The 22,183-nt window shown below is 43.6% G+C and overlaps 1 protein-coding gene across 10 annotated transcripts in view; it reads left to right on the forward strand.

The window, feature by feature from the left end:
* The window catches only part of LOC119648128 (calcium-binding protein E63-1), a 207,051-nt gene that overhangs the window by 161,685 nt on the left and 23,183 nt on the right, over window positions 1–22,183 (forward strand). For all 10 annotated transcript variants that reach the window (XM_038049656.1, XM_038049657.1, XM_038049663.1 and 7 more), the window contains 2 exons: window positions 8,483–8,615; window positions 8,726–8,874. In XM_038049656.1, coding sequence (XP_037905584.1) covers window positions 8,483–8,615; window positions 8,726–8,874 — 282 coding nt within the window. The remainder of the gene's footprint in view (window positions 1–8,482; window positions 8,616–8,725; window positions 8,875–22,183) is intronic.

Here is a 22,183-nt window from a genome sequence, read left to right on the forward strand (position 1 = left end):
TCTGTGACTTCTTACTGCTTGAAAAGTTACAATCTTTTGTTTCCATCTTGATGTGTTTTTGGACACTCTTAGTGTAGTAGTAAACTACCACAAGCTCCCCCACAACGACAAGGTGATGTCCGAGGGAGAGAGATGATGAAGGAGTCTACTAATATAGTAGTTCAATGAACACTACCCGACCAGCGTTTTGCCGGGGCTGGCTCATCATATACCCTCCAGGGCCACTCCAGTGTTTCTTGATATTCACCGGTCATTGCTACCTAGGAGGCAGGATATAATGTCAACTAGGAAGTTAGAACTACTTCCTCAGGCACCTCGAAAACGCTGAATAGATTACTTAGGTATCCGCGTGGGTTTATTAACGCATTTATTTCCGCTTGATCAATGGCATGACTCGCTGTCATGTCCGGCCCAAAGACCGATCAAAACGGCGTAGCCTTGATACGATAGAAGAAGACAATCAAAAACTTTCATCCCTTGATTTGGCTGTCATCCTATATTCAGTAAAATTACTTATCCATGGAAAGTCTATAAATTACAAAAGTTGATTCTTCGCCAAGGGATTTTCCGATAAAGCTTCGAAAGAGCAATATGAATACGTGCATCTACAAAACTTGCAAAATTACTCCCTAAACAAAATATTAATACAAATCCAACATCACGTCACAAATCGATTTGCGATGTCGTGACTTTTGCTACCTTTTTTTTCGAGCGTGTTGAACTTTTTGATTGCCTATTATTCTTAGGGATTCTGCCATTTTCCCTATGAGAAATATGGCGTGGTAGTGTTTCACTTGGGACGATAAGATTTCATGTCCATTCACTCAACTTGAGCGATATTTTGCGAGAAAATATGAAGTCTGTGTTTACATTAAAAGGGCAATCCGATACTGGTTGGTAGCCTGGACTGTGTCTGGACTGGGGAATTACTAATCGACCCGAAAGGATTTATAAATTTGAATAGCAAATGTATTGTTCCCATTCAATTTGCTCGTTTATTTGTTGGATAATTATAATAATAATCAAATCAGAATGGAAAAAACCTCGCTGAGTAGAAGCTTAATTGGAGCTTAAGGGTCATTTGTGAATTTGCGTAGAAGCTGATCCCAGCTGCGTAATTTATATTTTTTGTCCCATTACCTTATGCCGATAAAACACACGAAAATGGACCACTTAAGGACAATAAATTACACGAGAAAAACGCAATTATATGGAAATGCATGGATAGATAGCGTGAAGGACTTCCCCGTACATGAAATTTCGACAGGATTTTGACTTGGTCATGCATTTGTTCATCATCCATCACTCATGTCATCTAACCGGTGTTCCGTCCAGGACTACATCAATAAGGAACTCCAAACATCCCGGTTTTGTGCCAAGATCCACCAATTCGATATTCCTACAAGTTGTCCAGTATCCTGGTCTACTTCATTGCTCCATCTGAAACAAGGTCTGCCATGTCTTCTTTTCCTACCATAAATGTAGTTCCTATAGAGTTCTCAGGCTGGATCATTCTCATCCATACGGACTAAATGACTCGTCCACCGCAGTCTATTTTATCGGTAAGGGAGCGATAATTAGAACCAAAAGGGACATATTTAACCGACTATAAATTTCTTAATAATGGTAAGATTTCAACCAATTTCTTCAATATGGTGCTGCATATTAAAAACTATATTACTACCAATCAAAACTACAAGAAAATCTTATGGATCTAGGATGATCCGTTTGTAACCTCCGCAAACCCTTCACAATCAATGTCAATATTAAGATCTTTTTCGGAAAGTACTAATCGAGACCATTCATTTGCCTCCATTTGGTGAAATTTTACAGCCCTCTTTCTATTTATGTGGACCCCCTTAATTTTAATGTAAATCAACTCAACGCCATTTCCTCCTTCAGCAATAGGTTCGGACAGACAGACCTAAATGTGTTCCCTGTCAGATATCAGTACAGAAGTGATTTTAAAGCCCATATGTCATATTGAAGCAGCCTCCTTAATCTTTCAGTTGAATACTTCCTGAGAATTGGTCCTTGATTTAACCATTTAAGTGGTACTTCCCTCCCTCCTCCTCCATTTCCTTCTTTAGCAACGGATTCTAAAACTAAGTTTTCCTTAGAAAAGTACTCATCGGGACATTTCATTTAGTTGACTATTTTGCACAAGTACCGGACACTGGGCCAGAACACATAGGGATGTTTCGTCACACCCCGCACAGAACCTGCAGGCAGTGTCCTTAGATATCCCAAGTTTCCCCAGGTGATAGTTTAGTCTGCAATGGCCAGTGAACGCTCCCACTATAATCCAGAGGCTCTTCTTGGTGAACTTTAAACAGTCCTTTGTGCTCTTGGGTTAGTATTCCCTCATAAGCGACCTGAACTGTTCTATTCCTGGTATTTTCGCCCAATATAGTTCCCTCAGCCGTTCCTTTTCATTTTCTAATGTCATAGCGCCATGAACTCTTTTCCGATTCCACAATAGGTTTCTGTTCCTTGTAGACGCGTTCCTGCTCCCTTCCTGGCCATGGTCTGAACCCAAAGTATCGAGCAGAGCGTGCGAAGAGAACGTGTTCAGTCTCTCACGGCATTTCCATACCAGTATGAAGTTCATCTGGTTGGAACTAAGTGCTTTGATCACCACAGCTGTCGGTCAAAAGACAATGTTCTGCCGCTTAGATTTCCCTTTTGGAGGTTGAACGAGGCACGTCTGTTTATGGCGTATATGTTCGCCTGGAATGAACTAGTGTGCTTACCCATTAGTTCGAAGTACGTTTTCCCTGGAAGACCCTTGCGGCCGCTCCCTCTACTGTGAGAGATCCGTCAGTATACCAGGTGATCAATTTTTCGTTTAAGCCGTATGTCGATGGTACACTCATGTATAGAATACCCTCCCCCCCGCCCCCTTAAAAGTCAACGTAACCTAATTACCGCGTCGATATAGGTCTTCTGCGAATAACTTTGCAATTTCCGTCCATAGAAGAACGTCTTTTTTGGAGAATGATCGGCGAAGCTTGCAACTAACTGATAGCAAATTATAAATAAATTTATGGACTAATTGTTATCACAATCTCGCCATATGCCGGATTTTTCCTAACACCAGCACTATGTGCAACCACTATCTACTGACCCATGATCGGTTATTGAGGAACTCCACCGCTCTTTCGACCACGTTTGTGTGACCAAAATGTCATGGTCTTACGTCTCTAATGCCCCTTCATTTTGAACTTTCTAGAAGCATGAGTCGTGAACACGTCATCCTGGATAAAACCCTCAGTCTCAGCAAAGAGTTAACCAACGGGCAACCATCATCTGTTCGACATATAGATATCAGCAAGCGGTTGTCAGAGACAATTCAGGCATTTACCCTGCATTCCTGAAACTTCCATTTATCGACCCGCTGGAGAACCTCGCCCCACTCATAGGTTTGAAACATTGATGCTTAAATTATACTTAATTATTTGCCTTACAAACAGCCAGATACAAGGTACTCACATGCTCCTTGTTGCAAAACAAGCGCGTAGCGAGTCGAGTTCGTGGTGATATTGTATTACAATGTCAATCATATGCCTGTCTTGGAAGTCACAAAATTGATCCGCCCCACACCACAGAATTTGGTTGATGTACCCAGAATTTGGACATAGTACGTTAGTTAGTATCTACCGCTGCACGTTTTCCAGATTGATTTCCGTTCATTGCAGTATTCCGAATACATATGCTATTGGTTGCCCAAAAGTACGATTTCAACATCAGTTTAACATGTTGCCGGAGTTCAGACAGTAGAACGTCCAGCAAATCACCAACTCGAATAGAAGTTGGTTTTGGTCAAAAGTTAGATGTGGACCTCACTAATACAATGTCCGGCATGCGATTCATAAGGAGAACAGACTTCATCAGTACCACCATAAAACTTGATGTCGTCAAGTACATCAAGTGTACAAACTCATATAGGCTATATTTCGTTCCAAATCCACGCCCTGTAATATTATTCAGTACCCATGAAAGGGGTTTCAGGGCTATACAAACTCAAAAAGGACTAAATGAATCTCCCTGGAAAATGTTTCTCCGTAGAGGTGTTGGTACCCCCAGATGAGCACACCGACAAATTAGGATGCAGCCTTCCATGACTGTCGCCAAAAAGTTTACTAATTTCGGATCAATGCAATACGAAAGTAGGAGGTCGATCACCCAGAAAGGCGGGGCGTAATCGATATAGTAACTCAACAAATTTATTTGGCATCTAGTTACCTGGTCTATGACGAGTTGTTACCTGGGCGATTATGAGTTGTTCTTTCAAGCTCCTTAATCTAAGTTGGCAGTCCTTCTACTTCTCGGAAAAAATGCCATTAGTCTCGAGGTGCACACTGATCTTCCAACCAATAATGGATACTTTTCGGTTCTTTTCGAGGGTTGTACGACAAGTAAATGGGTTCCTTTTTGGGATAACATAGGTAATCTATGCTATGAGGAAGGACGGCCAATTAACTTCCAGTAAACCCTCTGCACTTTATCCTTCACCCGTCTCCTGTCATTACCAGTGCTAATTTGAGTCAGCCTGGCAATGTTCTACCTTATTGAGTCATTCTGACGTACCAAAAGAATTCACTATCTCTTGGGTTATTCAGACCAATAACACGAAAGCGAATCTTCTAGCCATGAAAGCCATGAAGTGACGCCTTCTCATAATTTATTTGGGATCGAATTCTCAGAGTTGCTGGAGATGCATAGAGTCTGGGAATACCTGGTGTATGTAAAGGATACATTTTCGAAAAATCTCTACTCGCTTTGGAATTCGTCTTAAATCTCAACGGAGACTTCAGCGTGTCCGGGAAGAATGCTTCAGCAAGTACTGAAACTGTTGTTCCCAGTGGTATTGTTGACGCCGCAGCCCCTGTACCCATCGACTCTTGGTGCCCGCTGTGACCTCAAGTTAAACGCGTTGCTTGATAAGAAGATTGTGTCATAATTAAGCAGTAAGGGGTGCAGCTCACTGAGCAATGTCCGTGTATTGCATGAATCTCTCGACGAATCTTTGGTCCAACAAGAGACAGTAGGTAGGTAAGCGGTTTGGACATCGTGCAATCCATCACGGGAGTCCGATTCAGTCACCAAGCCAGCGGGCGTTAAATTTCGCCTTCTTCTCATTAGATAGTGGTACATTTCATCCTTAACAGCCAGGTATGGTGATAACATTCTTAGTGAGTAATCTGTAAAATCACAAAGCTCTTCGATTTTTCTTATCTACCCCTTGGACGGTGCGGTGGACTACAGACGTTCAGACTGAAGCTATCCATTACTTCTCCTTTAACAACCATATTTATGGCCTGACGACGCCAAGGAAGGATAAAAACCCCAAAGACTACACTGCACTACACACCTCCTAAAGATCTAAGCTAGGGGAATCCCACAATGTGCGTCCTACACCGATTGGCGCATTCGAGTCTCGCCGAGAGTTTGTGTCCACCACTTCGAAGGCAATGTATTGATGGTCTGGAGTCTGTGTGAGGCATGCCCCATTCGAGTGGTCTGGCATTGAACCGCCCATCTGTGCCTAAGATAGCGTCCTCCAGAGCATCAAGCCTCCGTCGAAAGTCCGACATCGTCTCATTCGGCATAAGGTAGACACTAAAAAAACGTTATCCCTGAACACCAAATCCAGACAAAGCCGTCCCTTCGGCCTTGGGTAAGAAACCTAAGGAGGGTGCCGTCCCGAACCCAGATGGCAGCGAGTCCTGATACTGCGCTAGCAACCCGTGACCAGTTGGACTCCGGTGCATATTGATTTGCAGAATGCGAATCATGTTGACTGCGCCCTACCTCTTTCCAATTCTGTTCTGAAGACTGGACACCGCCCCGAGCTCACAGTGTGCGCAACGTTCTCATCAAACCCGCCACGGGCCCTGTATAGGACGCAACTTTCCTTTTCATTGCATGTGTTCGCTTCATGGCCTGCCAGACCGCATTTAAGGCATGTTGCCCTTCTGTCAGGTCCCTGACAGGTTGCAGGTGTGTGCCCATAATCCAAACATCTGTAATATTTGGTTGGAGCGGCCCGGATTCGTATCCTACACACTACCAATTCTTATTTTCCCGCTGTTTAGAAGCTTCCTCACGTATTGCTCGGCAACTTCCACCACATCGAGTTTTTGGCCTTGGGATTTCGCAGAGGTGATACCAATCCGGACATTGATTACCTCCGGACATTCGCGTTTGATGGTCTGTTCCACCTCGTTCTTTTCTGTGAGGCAGCCAAAGTTTCGAATTTCCAGAGAACACGTGGATTCCAGGCTGGAAACCAAAGCGTTCTCTCCCAGAAGCACTTTGACTGCTTTAGAGAACGTAACTTTATTTGTTGTCCTCGGGCTTAGTTCGACTAGGACTCCACCACCCTTCGTTTTACGAATGGAATACATTTCTGCTCCGCTATCTTCGGGTTTGAACTTGTAACGGATTTCACTGAGGACTTCCGCAAAGGTCTTGCTTTCCGTTGGCTTAGTAAGTAGAGCTGGCGGTCTAGTCCTCTTTCGACTCCCCACCCTTTCTTTTGGTGCTCCATCGTTCGTGTCCGCCTTAATTTTAGGCGGAGGTTTTTCTGATGGTGCGACGTGTTGTTGTCTCTTGTTCCTCTTCGCCTTCTTCCTGTGAGCCCTGGAGAATACCTGACTGAAGTCTCCTTCAGATGTCCCTTCCTGATTTCGTTTTTCTCCTCGCCCGTAACAGTGCCACCGTGCAGAATGCTTATCCTTTACCTCTCATCGAGGGGATTTCCAGCCGTCTCCCGAAAGCTAGATTTATTACAAGTCTAGATCTGAAGGATACGTTTTGGCAAATTTTAATGGATGAAGCGTCCAAGGGTAAGACTGTTTTCACAGTTCTAGTCCGTGACCATACCATTTGGACTCTGCAATGCGGCTCTAACCATGCCACTCTGATAGACAAAGTTATTCCTGCCCACTTGATCAAGTCTTCATATGTTTAGATGAGTTGCTCATCACAGAGACTTCCCACTGTATTAGACGCGCTGGTTTGATATTGTACATCCGGAAGAGAAAATTGGCCGTGAAGGAGGTTCGACACTAGGGGCATCCAGTAGAATGTTCTGAGATGCCAAGGCAGGGCACCTCTAAGGCCATGTCTTACTACACATCTGGGCCCGGGGTGAAAATTATACGGATTTGAGGAGGAAACTATAAGGGCCCACCTATTATCCCTTTTTTCATTTAAATTTCTATTCCAGGCCCCGGAGAATACTCCGGGTCCACTCCAAGGATTTTTCTTAAAAATGCAGCACAGCCATCCTATCCTAACCCTAATCAATTTCAGCATCTCTACGAGTGTTCCGTAGGTGTGATTGCCTTCCTTCCAACTCAATCCCTCAAAGCAGAAACCACTTTTCAATTGAACCATCCTCCGAAAACTACCCTTTGTAACTTATCGTGTGTGTTTAAGCCCCCAATTTGTAGCATGCCTGTTATCGTATTTCAACTCTATATAAATCAAAGCAGCAGATTTTACGTAAGTCCTAACCCAGCGCCAAATTCACCACTATGCATGATGCCAGATAATTTATCCTTCTACATTAAACTTAGTTGAGTGGAAAAGTTTTCAGGGATACGCGGTTGCATGCCAATTTACCATAAATACGAAAACTTGCCTTTTATCCGCTAATGTTAATTAGCTTGATCCCCAGCAAGAAGTTCCAATGCTCGATTGCCAACAGGATTTATCTGATTCGAAATCCAATTTGGTTGCATAAGCTCCTGTAAGTGCATTCAACAACGCAAGACGAGATATCAAAGCCAAAGGATCAGAGTACAATGTTCATACATATATTCTAACGAAACTTAAGAATTCTCGTTAGTCCCGTGCATTAGTTATTGGATTCTGGAGGTGTTCGCTTCAAGATTGCAATGCTTCAGGATAACAAACGACTGCGAGTAGCATGCAAGAAAGACATTAAAGCAGATTATAACTCGTTAAAGTTGCACCACCCACGCCAGCGGAAGTTCAACGTGTAATCCACGTACACAGAGCACAATTGATTGCTCGACCTTCGAGGCTGGAAAGTCCATGAAAGGAACCCTTTTTAGAAAATCCGATTTGTACGTGCATGAAAAAGGGAAGCTTGTGCGCCTCATCTTGCTTTATGCAGTGCATTGGAAATTTATGCAGGAAATTAGTTTTCCCATGAGTGAGGAAGTGGAAGCGAATAAATATTGTTTATCAACTTTGGAAAGGAGAACAGAAATGCAACCTGAAGGGCAAGCAAATATCCGGGACTCTAATTGCATGAATTGGCCGCATCCTATTCCACTTTGAAATGTTCGCAAGAAAAAGTTTGTGCTGCAATCTCTGACAGCTATAACAAACCAAAATAAGATAAAAATGTATCCCTTCTATCTATCTTTAATCTCTACATTTTATACACTTTTTCCGAACAGTTATTTCCTCGTAACTAAAACGATTTTTATATCAATTTCAACAGGTAATGGGCTAATAAACGAGGCGGAATTCCTCCAGTGGGTGGGACGAATCCAGGCGCTGCGAGAAGAACCGGAGAGTACGGGCAAGCCTGATGAAGATGATGATGTTACACAAGACTTAATAGCGGCATTCAGGTAAGGACGGGTGTTACCTCGGTGACAGGACGAGATATTATAAAACCACAAGTTTATTAAGTGATTATTGTGGTAACCTTGTGGATTCACAGTCTCTCTATTAATTTCAGAGTGTTTGACCGCGATGGAAACGGTTTCATCTCGCGGGACGAGTTGCAAACAGCAATGGAAATGATTGGTGAAAGTCTAACAGAGACACAACTTACAGAACTGTTGACAATAGCTGACCTAGACAAGGATGGACGAATTAATTATGAAGGTAAGTTATCCACCTTTTTAAAAGAATACTTGGATGATGAACTGGTGGAACAAGTGTAGTAAAAATGCATGGGACATGTTTTCATGTAGAGCTGGTAAACCTGCAGTTATGAAACTTCAAATATTCTGTTGTTTTGCCTTATCCGAAATAAAATTCCAGCCAGCTCCCAAGGAAGCATATTGAAATGTCGCTTCTGATTGTGTAACGAAGGAATTAAAACAAAATAATGTAACCACTATGTAATTGCGGCTTTCCAAATATTATCTGGGACAGAAGTAAGTTAACGAATGCCCAAATCGTTCAACGAGGTCAAAACTTTGCAACAGCTGACTCATCATCAACGGCGCAACAAACGGTATCTGGTCTAGGCTTGCCTTAATAAGGAACTCCAGACATCCCGGTTTTGCGCCGAGGTCCACCAATTCGATATCCCTAAAAGCTGTCTGGCGTCTTGACCTACGCCATCGCTCGATCTCAGGCAGGGTCTGCCTTGTCTTCTTTTTCTACCACAGATATTGCCCTTATAGACTAAGTGACCCGCCCACCGTAACCTACTGAGCCGGATTTTATCCACAATTTGATGGTCATGGTATCGCTCACAAATTTCGTCGTTATGTAGGCTACGGAAACGTCCATCCTTATGTAAGGAGCCAAAAATTCTACGGAGGATTCTTCTCTCGAACGCAGCCAAGAGTTCGCAATTTTTCTTGCTAAGAACGCACACAGTTTTTGTAAGTTGAAATAGGCTCTGTTGGCTGCCAACAACCGTGCGCGGATTTCATCTTCGTTACTGTTATCGGTTGTGATTTTCGACCCTAGATAGGAGAAATTAACAACGGTCTCAAAGTTGTATTCTCCTATCTTTATTCTTCCCGTTTGGCCAGTGCGGTTTGATGTTGTTGGTTGGTTTTTGGTGCTGACGTTGCCACCATATACTTTGTCTTGCCTCCATTGATGTGCAGCCCAAAATCTCGCGCCGCCTGCTCGATTTGGATAAAGGCAGTTTGTACGTCTCAGGTCATTCTTTCCATGATGTCGATATCGTCAGCATAGGCCAGTAGTTGAGTGGACTTAAAGAGGATCGTACCTCTTACATTTACCTCAGCATCACGGATCACTTTTTCCAGGGCCAGGTTAAAGAGGACGCATGATAGGGCATCCCCTTGTCGTAGACTGTTGTTAATGTTGAATGGTCTCGAGAGTGATCTTGCTGCTTTTATCTGGCCTCGCACAGTGGTCAGGGTCAGCCTAGTCAGTCTTATCAATTTCGTCGGGATACCGAATTCTCTCATCGCCGGGTACAATTTTACCCTGGCTAAGCTATCATAGGCGGCTTTAAATTTGAAGAAAAGATGGTGCAACTGATGTCCATATTCCAACAGTTTTTTGTTGCTGATTTGCCTGGAGTGAAGCCTCTTTGGTATGGACCAATGACGTTCTGGACGTATGGGGCTATTCGGCCTAGCAGGATAGAGCAGAATATCTTATAGATGGTACTCAGCAACGTGATATCTCTATAATTGCTGCACTGTGTAATATCTCCTTTTTTATGTATGAGACAGATAATGCCTCTTTACCAGTCGTCAGGCATTGACTCGCTGTCCCACACCTTGAGCATCAGCTTATGAACCACTTGGTGTAATTGGTCGCCTCCATATTTAACCAATTCGGCTCCTGACGACTTATGGTTTCTAAGCCGACGAATTGCACGGACTGTTTCTTCTATGCTTGGTGGTACCAGTATTTGTCCGTCGTCTTCAGTTGGCGGGACCTCCAACTCGCCGATATTTTGCTTGTTGAGCATTTCATCGAAATACTCAACCCATCGCTCCAATATGTCCATTCCATCGGAAATCAGATTTCCCTCTTTGTCTCGGCAGGATGAGCATCGAGGTGTATAAGGCTTCATCCTGCTGATTTGTTGATAAAACTTACACGCCTGGGGCGGTTGCTCCCCTTTTCTATTCCACAGACTTGTTGGTTCTCCCAGGCCCCCTTTTCCGTCTGTGAAGTCGCTTCTTCGCTCGCCGGAGTTCGGGATAAGTCTCTGCGCGTGCTCGCGTTCTTTGAGAATGCAACATTACTCGGTATGCGGCATTCTTCCGTTCCGTAGCTAGCTTACATTCATCGTCAAACCACCCATTCCGACTTCTCTTGCGGATGGGGCCAAGTATCTTTGTGGCCGTATCAATGATAACGTTCACCCTTCATCTCCAGGATTTCTATTGACTGCGGTTATTGCAGCATCCATTTCCCTCTTACAGGTATTGCGGAGGGAATTGTTGTGAATGGCTTCGGTATTCACTCTCACCTGATTGTCAGAGGGGATTATAGACGGTGTCGTAATTCGAGCTCGAAGCACTATGCCAACGAGATAGTGGGCCGATTCTATGTCGGCCCCCTTTTTTGTTCTGACATTCATCAGGGCTGAGAGGTGGCGGCGTTCAATCACTTACGGCGTTCAGACTCACGTATTTTTGTGGACCGCTTTCCGCGCAAACCAGGTACTTCCAACAACCATTTCGTGCGATACTGCTAACTGGATAATCCACAGTCCGTTATCATTGGTATCCCTATGTAAGCTATGGGAACCAACATATCGCCTGAATACGGGCTCCGTCCCTACTTGACTGTTGAAATCTCCAAGTATGATTTTGATATCATACTTGGGGCAGACTTCGAGGGTCCGATCAACTGCCTCGTAGAAGGTATCCTTCTCCGACTCTGCAGCCTTCTCTGTAGGGGCGTGAACGTTTAAGAGGCTAATATTTCGCAAACGCAAACGTAGAGTGCATAGCCGTTCACTTATATTTTCAAAGACGATAACAGCAGGTTTCATTTTTTAGCTGACTAAGAAACCTACTCCGAGCACATGGTTTACTGGATGGCCGCTATATTATATGGTGTAGCGGCTCTTCTCCAGGAAACCGGCCACTGTACATCGCATCCCTTGCAACGCTGTTACATCAGCCTTATATTGGGACAGGGCTAGCTTCCCAGCAGCATTCGGTCTGTACAGGGAGCGCACGCTCCATGAGAAAATACGCAAATCGTTAATCCGTTGTCGTTGTGAAATCCGTCCTATCCGAGACTCCTTCCGTGGCTTCGTAACATCGGTTTTCCGTGTAGGGTTGTCAGCCCTACCCAACCCCCAACCTGGAGCACCAGTTGGTACCAGTTGGGACTCGCCTTCTCTGTCTGCAGTTTTTCATGAAGAAAGAACTTCCAGCGATCATTACGTGGAGTTGGAGATTGGGTTTGGTATATATATGTGCCCTTCATAAATTATGCCGTGGTCTAATGGACTAATGGACCTCTTAAATTCAGTTCCGCGACTCTTCATAGGGCGTCCGCAATGCTAACGTCTTTGAGGTGCCTTTCGTGCTTATGCTATTATTATTCCCCTGTACCAAGAATGATTCGTGAATGCAACTGTTTATAGTTTGGTCCTTTATCCTAATCATTTGATGCCACAAACTTCTAGGCCATGATTGCTACTATGATAGCAAGAAGGTAGTCGGCTCAATTCGTCAGAGCCGCCCTGTATCACATAGGAAAGCAGCTCTCCCACCGGGCGGCTAGAAATCTATCTGAGGTTCTCGTAGAATGGCCCGTCTCTGTATTACCCCACCAACCTGTAGTATGTCGCCGCTGAGTACAAGATCTTAATGGCCCCTTGGCTGGCAATCAGAATGGCTACCTTACTCTTGGGGCTCTGATCATGCTCCAGCCATAACCAGGCTTCCAGTATCGCCAGTACTTTCGCTTGGAATACACTTGCGGAACCTGGGAGACCGTACGATTCGGATATAATGTGCGTATCCGAGAAAACCCCCGCACCGACTCCTCAGACCATCTTTGACCCATCGGTGAACTATTACACATTCTTGCAACATGCCGCCGGTCTTCCACTCTGCCCTGGTTGGAAAGTACACAGCAAAGTGGGGCATGCCCCGGTTCTTTAAATCCTATTAAGTTTCATGCTATTGTACTTTTTGTTCAAAGGCTGCCACCATACAATAGAACCATATGGCAAAATGGAACAGCTGTGTACATCCAAAGAATTGTCCTCGGGCGAAGACCCCATTTCTTTGCAAGGGTCCTCTTGCAGGCATAGCAGACTATGCAGGCCTTCTTTGCCCTCAACTCTATGTTCAATCTCCAATTTTGATTTGGATCCAGGATTACACTCCGATATTTTACATTGGAGGAAAAATCAGTCTTTGTTCATTGAGTCGCGCTAGGTAGTATTGAGGTATTCTTGTCTTGGTGGTGAATAGCATCATTTTCGTTTTGATTCGATTTATGCCGGGTCTATATCTTACGGTCCACAGGCACACCTTTCCCAGCGCTTCTTCCATATGTCATAATGGAGGGACACACTCCTGATACCAATATCACCAAGTCGTCGGCATAGACTACCACCTTCACCCCACTATTGTCCAAATTTCGCAAATTTCTTCCATCACTCGACTCAGCTGTGAATGGCCGCCTGAGTTGGGGCTTGGACTTGGGCAGCTGCATACCCTCCAGGCAAGGCTCTGATTCACAATTCTCCTCACTGGCGGGGAAATTCATCTGAACCAGTAGCTGCAGGGTTTCACCAGAAGATTCCGTCCAAGAGCCTTCCGGCTTTTTTAAGAAATGATGGGCTACTATGTTCCTTGGACAAAATCTTACTAAGCCTCGCAGGTTCGCTAGTGCTTTCAATGTTTGGACATTAGTCCAACCATAATCGCCTCTTGGTAGTCTTGATGGCCGACTTGTACTTCTTGAGGCAGTCCTTGTATGACTTACCATATTTTTTCCCGCAGCAGATGTTGAAAATATCCCTGGTCTTCATTCCCCCGCGGTGGCAGTGTCTTCTTGCCGTATTCAGCAGGGCACTAAACTTTGAAGGCGATTTCGAATGCCTTTTCTAGAGCTCTGAGCTCTAACTCCAGTTCGTCTGTCATGCCAATCTGATAACTTTACCAAACTTGCTCCAATCTATCCTCCTGGAGAGTTCAAAAGGCTTGAAAATCTCTACGGCGAGCACTAGACTGAAAAGTATCCAACTGTGATCTAAGGAAGCTCTTTGGTCAAACACTCGCCAGTTTTCCACCCAAAGAATCTCATTGTCAGTTAGCAGGACTATATCAAGGACCTTCTCCCAACCGCCACAATTCTCGGGGCTGGTAAAATGGAAAGTTGGTGTACTGCCCTTGTTACACACCGATAGATGACTGACCCCTTTCGTTGACTTCCGCGCTGTCTCAAAGCGTATGCCTTGCATTGGTGTCGCAGCCTATCAACAGGGTGGCCAATGAGGTGTTAGCCCAAAAGGTAAACCAAAAAGTGATTAGGGATTGAAGCAGCTGATTATAGCAGAAACAAATTTTTTAAGGATTATTGTTGAGATTTTATCAAGCCGGATTTTTTTTTATTCCTGTTCTATTTGATGAATTGGACACGTAAGCCCGTTACAGTGTAGTCTGGCTGGTCATTGTTGTAGGATAATGTAAGTTGATGGGTGTGAAGTGAAATATCCACTTCAGCTTTAAAACTTTGGTTATGTATGTGCAGAGCGGTCTGGTCGGTTTTCAAAGAAAATTTGGCAAGGATGTTTGGCTTTTCAGAAGGGAAAATGTTTTTTGTTGAGATTTCGTCACGAGTGGCAGTTTTGCAAAGTCGAAAAGTAACTATTTCTAAATAGTCTCCTCGGTGGAAAAAAAATTTTCTGAAGGATTCATTCGTCAGGGCAGAGGTAAACTAATCAGACGCTGCCTCATCTCAGGTGTTTGTTATTCTGAATAATAAATTAAAAAATCTGACAGGGTTGTAACGGTTTTCGGTTGTAATAATGGTGCTTTCACAAAAAAGAATAGTCTGTGCACTGGAAGAAAGCGTAAGTTCTTCCTCAAAATTAGTACTGTTCGCCATCAACAGAGAGTAAGGTTGCGCACATTGAGGATGTGTATTGGCAGAAGCTCGTCACATACGTCACATATCTTCTGAAATGCTGCAGAATATTACGGTTGGTTATTAGTTTATCTACTGTGGCTTTGTAGAAGCGGGAGCTGGGGTTGTATTTTTTGCATGCCCCTAAAGTCTCAGAACGAAATCCCCAAAACCATTCATACCCGTTCGTTCGTTCGTGCCCCGTTTTCGGTTTCCGAATTGCCGCCGTAATAATAGTCTTTCGTTTTTCAATAATTTTCTTACAATTTTTATGACACTGAGTTGGAATTAGATTTTTACTCAAAAAAAGTGGAACCAGTAAACTGCTGATTTCTGGGGTTCCATGAATTTACGCTCGTCAATAGTAGTCGGATCATGCTGATATCTCTTCTTTTACTTAAGACCCCCCCCCCCCCCCCCCCCCCGCGTTAAACAACCTGGAGCTACAACTATTTGACGAAATCTTATTTCAATGAACCCTGAAATGAGGCGCATGCTTCATCATACCATGCTACAATGGAGTGCAGCATAACACCCTTTGATCTGGAGTTCGTATTGGTGACATTTGGTTAAAGCCTTTAGCTGCCAATAACTTGAACACCCTTGGCTATGTATGAGTCAAACGGCTTGATTCGTTGAGTTACAATTTAAGTGCCTTGCCTCTTCTTTACAGTCTTTGAAATGAAGGATGCACCTTAGTCCATTCGAATGCTAGTCCCCAAAGACGACACTGCATTCTACTGGTATGATTGCCACACATGCACTTGGCATAGACTAATACTGTCATCCTCAGATGACAGGAAGTTTACCAACTCTCGATGAAACTGATTCAATCATCAGTGATAGAATTATTCCCCCTAGGTAGGATTTCATAGAAATCTTGCCTGTATGCAAATCTTGTTCACTAGGGAATTCCTTAGATCATATAAATAATAAAAATTAACATCAACTAAGTAGTCCTAAATTTTAAACAGAGTGTGGAGCGGACTGGTATTGCATTCCTCAAAAGTGCAGGTTTCAAGTTATCTGGCGGCTTTGCGGTTGACTACGAACTAATGGTGGGCGACGCTTCGTTTTCAAAGACCTTGTATTCCGCAAATCTGCCAGGATTCGTTCACCACGCACAAACAATCTTTGGTATTTCAATTGTCTACATTGCGTCGTTTCTTGCTAATGATTTCAAAGAAAGTCATTTGCCCACGCAGGATTCCTAAAAGAATAGACATCATCATTTGATAAAATCGCAGCACCCACCTCTAAGGGAGCACTCATCCTTTTTCCCAAAGTCTTTCCAACTATGTGTGAAGTTCTCGGGATAATTCGAATCTAAAACTTAATTAAAACACTTTTAATCGATTGTCAGATAACAGAACAACCACTCGTAGACTTATATCTCAATTCTCCATCCACATCGATTCCGTATAAAATACAAAACACGTCCTCTATGGAAAGAAAGTTTAGGATAACTTTAAGGGAAACCACTTCATCCGAGTCATTCTCATGAATGTGTGTTGGTGAAGATGGTACTTTTTCCCCCATAAAATTTCTCTCTCACAAGTAATTTTCCAGATAGAAGAAATAGCGTTGCCTTCTGAGGTTTCACAAGAATTTAGGTCACTAGTATTTAAGGTATTTAAAAAACTTTTTCTTTTGTCTCGTGTACAGGAAAAATGAGAAATGTTTCGGATACCTGAATGGGGAGATGAATAGAAGCGTAGTTTCTCCTAACGTCAAGACTTTATTGTTCAGTGGAAAGTATTAGTTTGGGTTTACCTCCTTTCAGAAATATTCTAGATATACTTTTGCAAGCACGTTTTCATTTAAATATTTTTGGAAAGTTGTTGCTGCGTTTAATCCGGATTTTTGTTGCATTCTCTTCGCTATGAATAGCAATGCGATCGTAAGAAAATTCTTCGTTCAAGTTGAGAAGGTTACACACAGAATGGACATCCTGTTCTTTCGTTCCCGTATCCATTCTTAAAGAAAAGAATTGAGATCCATTCCCATTCAAAATAATAGCAATCCACTTCATAGAAATTGTACAGGCATCCTTTGTCATTGTAGTGTTATAAATTTCAACAACGTTTGGAAAAAACTCGATGATAATTTTTCCTTAGGAACTTTTAGGTCATAAAAAAAAATCCTAAAAGAAATCTTCTTCTTCTTCAGCCTTTGTCCCGTTCAGAAGCGGGGTCGACTCGTCTTGGTTTTTTTTGGAGTAGGGTAGGTGAGTACGCTGTCGGATTACCAACTAAACACATCCCTGTCATCAGAGAACTAGCCCTTCAAGTCAAGGAATTCTTTTCACCAAAGGGAGGGGAGGAGAGGGAGGGAGTTGTTAGTTTAGGGAACCCTTTGTCATCCGGTCCCTTTACCGGTAGAGTTCAATCTTCTCGCAATAAGAAGGCCCGAACATAACGTACAACACGACTCCAACTGCCAGCGTCCCTTCTTCATCTCTTTGACAATGTTGTCTGGAGAGAGCTTGCTTGTGTCTGCATAAAGCTGCTGATGAAAGTCGTCCCAACTTTCACAACACAAAAAGGTGTATTCAGCATCGTCTGACACTCCACTGAAGAACACACAATCAGGTGATCGCACCTTCCCAATCTTTTGGAGGTAAGACTGAAAACCGCCATTCCCATTTAGGAGTTGGATATGGAAGTAATCAATCTCACCATGCGTTCGGTTTAGCCTCTGATCTAAATTGTCAATGAGCCGCAGCAGTCAATCTGCCTCTTGACACATTTTGCCAAGAGAGTTACCACTCGATAAGGGTGCGTTGACGTTCTTCGCAGGCAACCACTTCTCTTAATTTTTCGCCCTTGCGGCTATAGATAGCTTTACGCTCCTTGGCAAGGAAGGCAAAAGGGATCACTCCCGCGATGTCGGCCAGTTATGAGACACTGCGATACGCAGATGTCACTCGCAAAGCTCCCCGTCTCTGCACTTGAGCAAAGCGCTTACGATGCACCTCCTTGTCAAGGGAGTCAAGCAGAACGGGCTGCCTTGCCCCCATAAGAAGACTTCTCCTGGTAGCAAAGATTCGTCATTAGCCGACTCAAGGTCGAGACTCCAGCTGCAACTCTGTTCTCTGCTGTTTTGATTTGTTCGAAGAAGCTCATTTTCGAGTCGAGCATTAAACCAAGGTACAAGGTACTGGTTTCGAGTCTATAGTCAACTCGCCGATCAATATGCGACACATGGTCGGTATTCTCTTTCTGGTCAAGTTAACTACTTCGGTGTTTTTCCAACGCAAGGCTGAAAACATGAGTAGTCATCCATCCGCTTACCTGCGGCATCAAAATGCCAAGTGTAGTTTGCGCCTGTTCAATAGTTCGTCCGGCAGCCAGTACTGCAACGTCGTTTGCATAACCGACCAGGCGTGACTGTTCTGGCATGTCGAATTTAATTAGACTATTATTGGAAGCGTTCCAGAGGTCTGGCCCTAGGGTGGATCCATATGCTGCTCCCGACATGATTTCCATCCTCCTCTATCCCTCCCATAGAGCAAGGAGCGGTCTTTCAGATAATCCCTTAATCCACAAGAAATAGCTTTCCACGTGGAATGAGTTTTTCAAGCTGCATATCTGTTCATATTACGGAATTAAAAACATTTCTGACATCAAGCGTTAGGAGGAGCACTATCCGTCGAGAACGGCGGCTATGTGCTTCGGTTCGATTAACCGCACCCACGACCTCCATAATAGCATCCACCATGGATCTCCCTGTTCCGAACCCGAACGGCCCTGTCTACTCCTAATGAGGTTTTCGAGCGAAACACCAGTTTGTAAACTTCCGCCCGGATATCACCAGCACCTGGCGCCTTCTTGTGTTTCATAATGAGAACAGCTTCTTCGAGCTCTCTGATTAGGAAAAGGGGACAATCCTCGACGTTTTCTGTGCTATTGACATCAAACCGTAGGGGATATCTGGGGAATAATGCCCGTCCAGATGAACCGTAATCTGGTCGGTACTTAGTATGCAGGGCTCCCGCAGAGCCCCGATTTTCCAGGTGTTTATAGCCAAGTCCCCACGAGTCCACATTCACCTTGTTGACCAGGTTGTGCCAACCGCTTCTAGTTATCGCACTGCAGAGTCTCCTCTTTGCTCCCTTTATGGCGCATGCTTTCTCCCTGGCGGGTAAAGCTTGTGCCAAACGGAGCTGTCATTATCAGGTTCATCACTGTGTTTACGACAGTATCAGCTGCACCCCCCCCCCCCCAAAAAAAATGTGCGGTTCCATAAAATTTTTGTCTCACCCGCCGATTTATCCCGACGAATGAGACAGCATATGAAATTTTTCAAATAATTTCCCGAAGAAAGGTAGCGAAATGCACTCCTCAGAAGATCTGAGGCAATAATTTTCACCGTATATTTGACAAAGCCACGTAAAATATCTTCTGCAAGATAATCGCCTGTAAGACGATAAGTCCCCCTCCCCCACAAGAATAACAAGTTCTTGAAGAAGACTACCAAGGGCAGAGATAGGAAACGCTATTTTACCCCTACCACTAAGTGGGAAGGGAATAAGGCTTAGGAATACTTGCTTCCAGAAAAAAGGCGTATAAGCTAAAACTTAAAAATGAAGCCAAGTACACGTGGCTCCTAACCAAGGACAAGATATAGGATCCTGGCTATCCGATGCACCAAAACGAAGTTGAGAATTGAATAAGCTATCTTCCACAGGTTCACTTATTCGGAACAAACGAATATCGGACCCCATGTTGAGCGCATTTAGTTAGGACCCTTTTGAATTGCGCGTTCCAGCGATGTTTCGAACGCCCTCTACTGAAGAATCAATTCCCAGTTTGTTACTTCAGATCAAACCGTCTCAGAGGAATTTCTCTTTTCGGGCATACCCAAAGACATGTGGTATGATTTGAAGAAATATGATAAAATTGAAAATAAAAGCCAGTATTATATCGATTGTATGTCAAAGTTATGTTACCCAAGGGTAAGGAATATTTAAAACGTATGAATTATTACAAACAAAAGAAACCTTGGGTCATACTTAAAGTTAAAACCCAACCCCTAACGCGAATGGACGTCCAACTATTTTGTACATAGTATTATCAGACAAATGAAAATTAAGGAACTTAGAAGAACTCAAGTGACCCGACGAGAAAACAGAAGGAATTGACGTCGGTCGCATGGTGAATTTTATCGCTGAGAACATGTTATTGTTTTTAAATTATCCAAGGTCGAGAAACGGAAATTCATATTCTGCGAGAAAACCACATTTCTAATGTGGAAAAGAAAAAAAAATAAATGGAGCTATAGGACTCCTCTCCCTAAAAAATCTTAGCACCATTATTTCCCATCCGCAAAACTCATAGATGGCGAAGTGCAACCTGAAAAGTAATCACCTATGAAACGATAAGTTCCATGACGACCACCAGAATGACATGCTCTTGTGGAATACTACCAAGGGAAGTCCTTTCTACTTCCACCACTATTTAGGAAGGGAATAAGGCTTGGGAATACTTGCTTGCAGAAAAAAGCCGTATAAGCCAAAACTTGAAAATGAAGTCAAGTGCACGTGAAGCTTAACCAGGGAGGGCTTAAGAGGAGTCTGCCTATCCGATGCACCAAAACGAAGCTGAATAAGCTATCTCCACAGGTTTGTTTATTTTGAAACAACGAATGTCAGACCGTTTTGAACTGGAGCCGGAAATCTCCAGGCACGAATGCTGCAATCGAGAGGGAAGCCCACGACGTATCCGAAGATTTACGGCTCCACGCGCGCGGTCGCATTGCCGTCTTTTTGTTTTCATTTTAAGGTTTTAGCTCGCGTGTTGTTTACTTCGTTAGACTCGCGCGAATCCCCATGTTTGCTTCGTTATTTTCACCGATATTGACACATGAATTGTTTAATGACACGTTAGGGATCAAAGCACTCAAAGATCCCCCCCCCTCCCTCGAGCCTGGTTAGCACAGAGTGTCGACAGAGTGCTTGGATGGAGCTTCAATATTTGTGGGCAAATCTTCACGGCTAACTTAGCCAATTTCTCTTTGGTTTTGGGGTGACCCTTCTTCGCCCAACGTGGGGAATTGGGATGGTAAACGACCATCCTAAGTTACCGGAGGTGACCTAGAGGAAAGAATTGTCCCAAATCTAAAGAAAATTGGCTAAGTTGACCGTGAAGGCTCCAGCAAAGTGCTCCGTCGACACGTCCTTGCACGCCTCTGTGCTAGCCAAGCTCGGGAATATGCGGGTGGGGGTTGGTCCTTTGAGCGGCTCGGTCCCTCAGCTGTCATTCTTGAGAATTCACGTGTCTATACCGATGCGTGGGTCCACATCGGATCCTGAAAGTAATCTTACAAACAAAGCGGATTTGAACAATCCTAACAAAATAAACCAATACGCGAGCTAAAAATTGAAAATGAAAATAAAAAAAACCTCGGCTCGACAGCGCGCGGGCCCCCAAAACCTCCGGACACTAGTGCCATTATCTAGGGGGGAAAACCACCACGGATCACAGTCTCGATCCCTGTTTCTACCGCCTCAGATGTTTATTGAGGCGCGCCCCTGAGCCTCCTTAGTCCCGCAAACTCTCAACTAGTGACCTCCTCCAAATTAATGGCCTGAGGATATCAAGGATATGCTCTCAAAACAAAATATCTGGTCAGATGATCGGCCGCGAGCAAAAAGTTCCTCTTCTATTCATACAATACATTGATAAAAAATCCATGCTACATACGTATAAATAAATATTTCTCTATTACTTACTCCAGAATGCATTTAATTGTGGACTGATATGGATATTTATATAGCATTGCATTGCTAACTATTCGAAAATGGAGATTTTTAGGTTGAAGGGTTTCAGATAAACATTTTACGTTAACCTTAATACGATAATTAAAAATATTTAATTAAAGAAATAAAATGATTCATGTGAAAAATAAAATAATGGAATAAAATGAAATGCAAGGATGAACAAACTCTACCCCACATGCGACAAATGGACCTTTCTCGTTGTGCTTCTAAAGTAATTTACCTTTCCACATTGTCATTCCACCCAGGAAAATTCTACCACCTTCAATAATCTCCTCTCGTAAAACTTTATAGTGCTTTTATCGCCATCCTGCATAAATACTTAAGTTGACTACCCAGGACAAGTCTTTATATTCCCATAAATATCGCAGCATGCAAAAACGCTTCATTCTCCCAAGCCGATATCAAACGGTAAATGAACCTATCATAAAGTATTCAAAGGAATTCCATCCAGACTGCAGACACAATCGATTTTCGGTCACTTCTCGGTTTTCAAAATACAAATATTATCCCTTTTTGTGCAAGATGTGTCGCCTACATTGCTCCAACGTGTTGTCAAGTAATTCCTGCGAGTCGTTCCTTCTAATGAAA

Source organism: Hermetia illucens, chromosome 2 (genome assembly GCF_905115235.1).
Source record: "Hermetia illucens chromosome 2, iHerIll2.2.curated.20191125, whole genome shotgun sequence".
Lineage (NCBI taxonomy): Eukaryota > Metazoa > Arthropoda > Insecta > Diptera > Stratiomyidae > Hermetia > Hermetia illucens.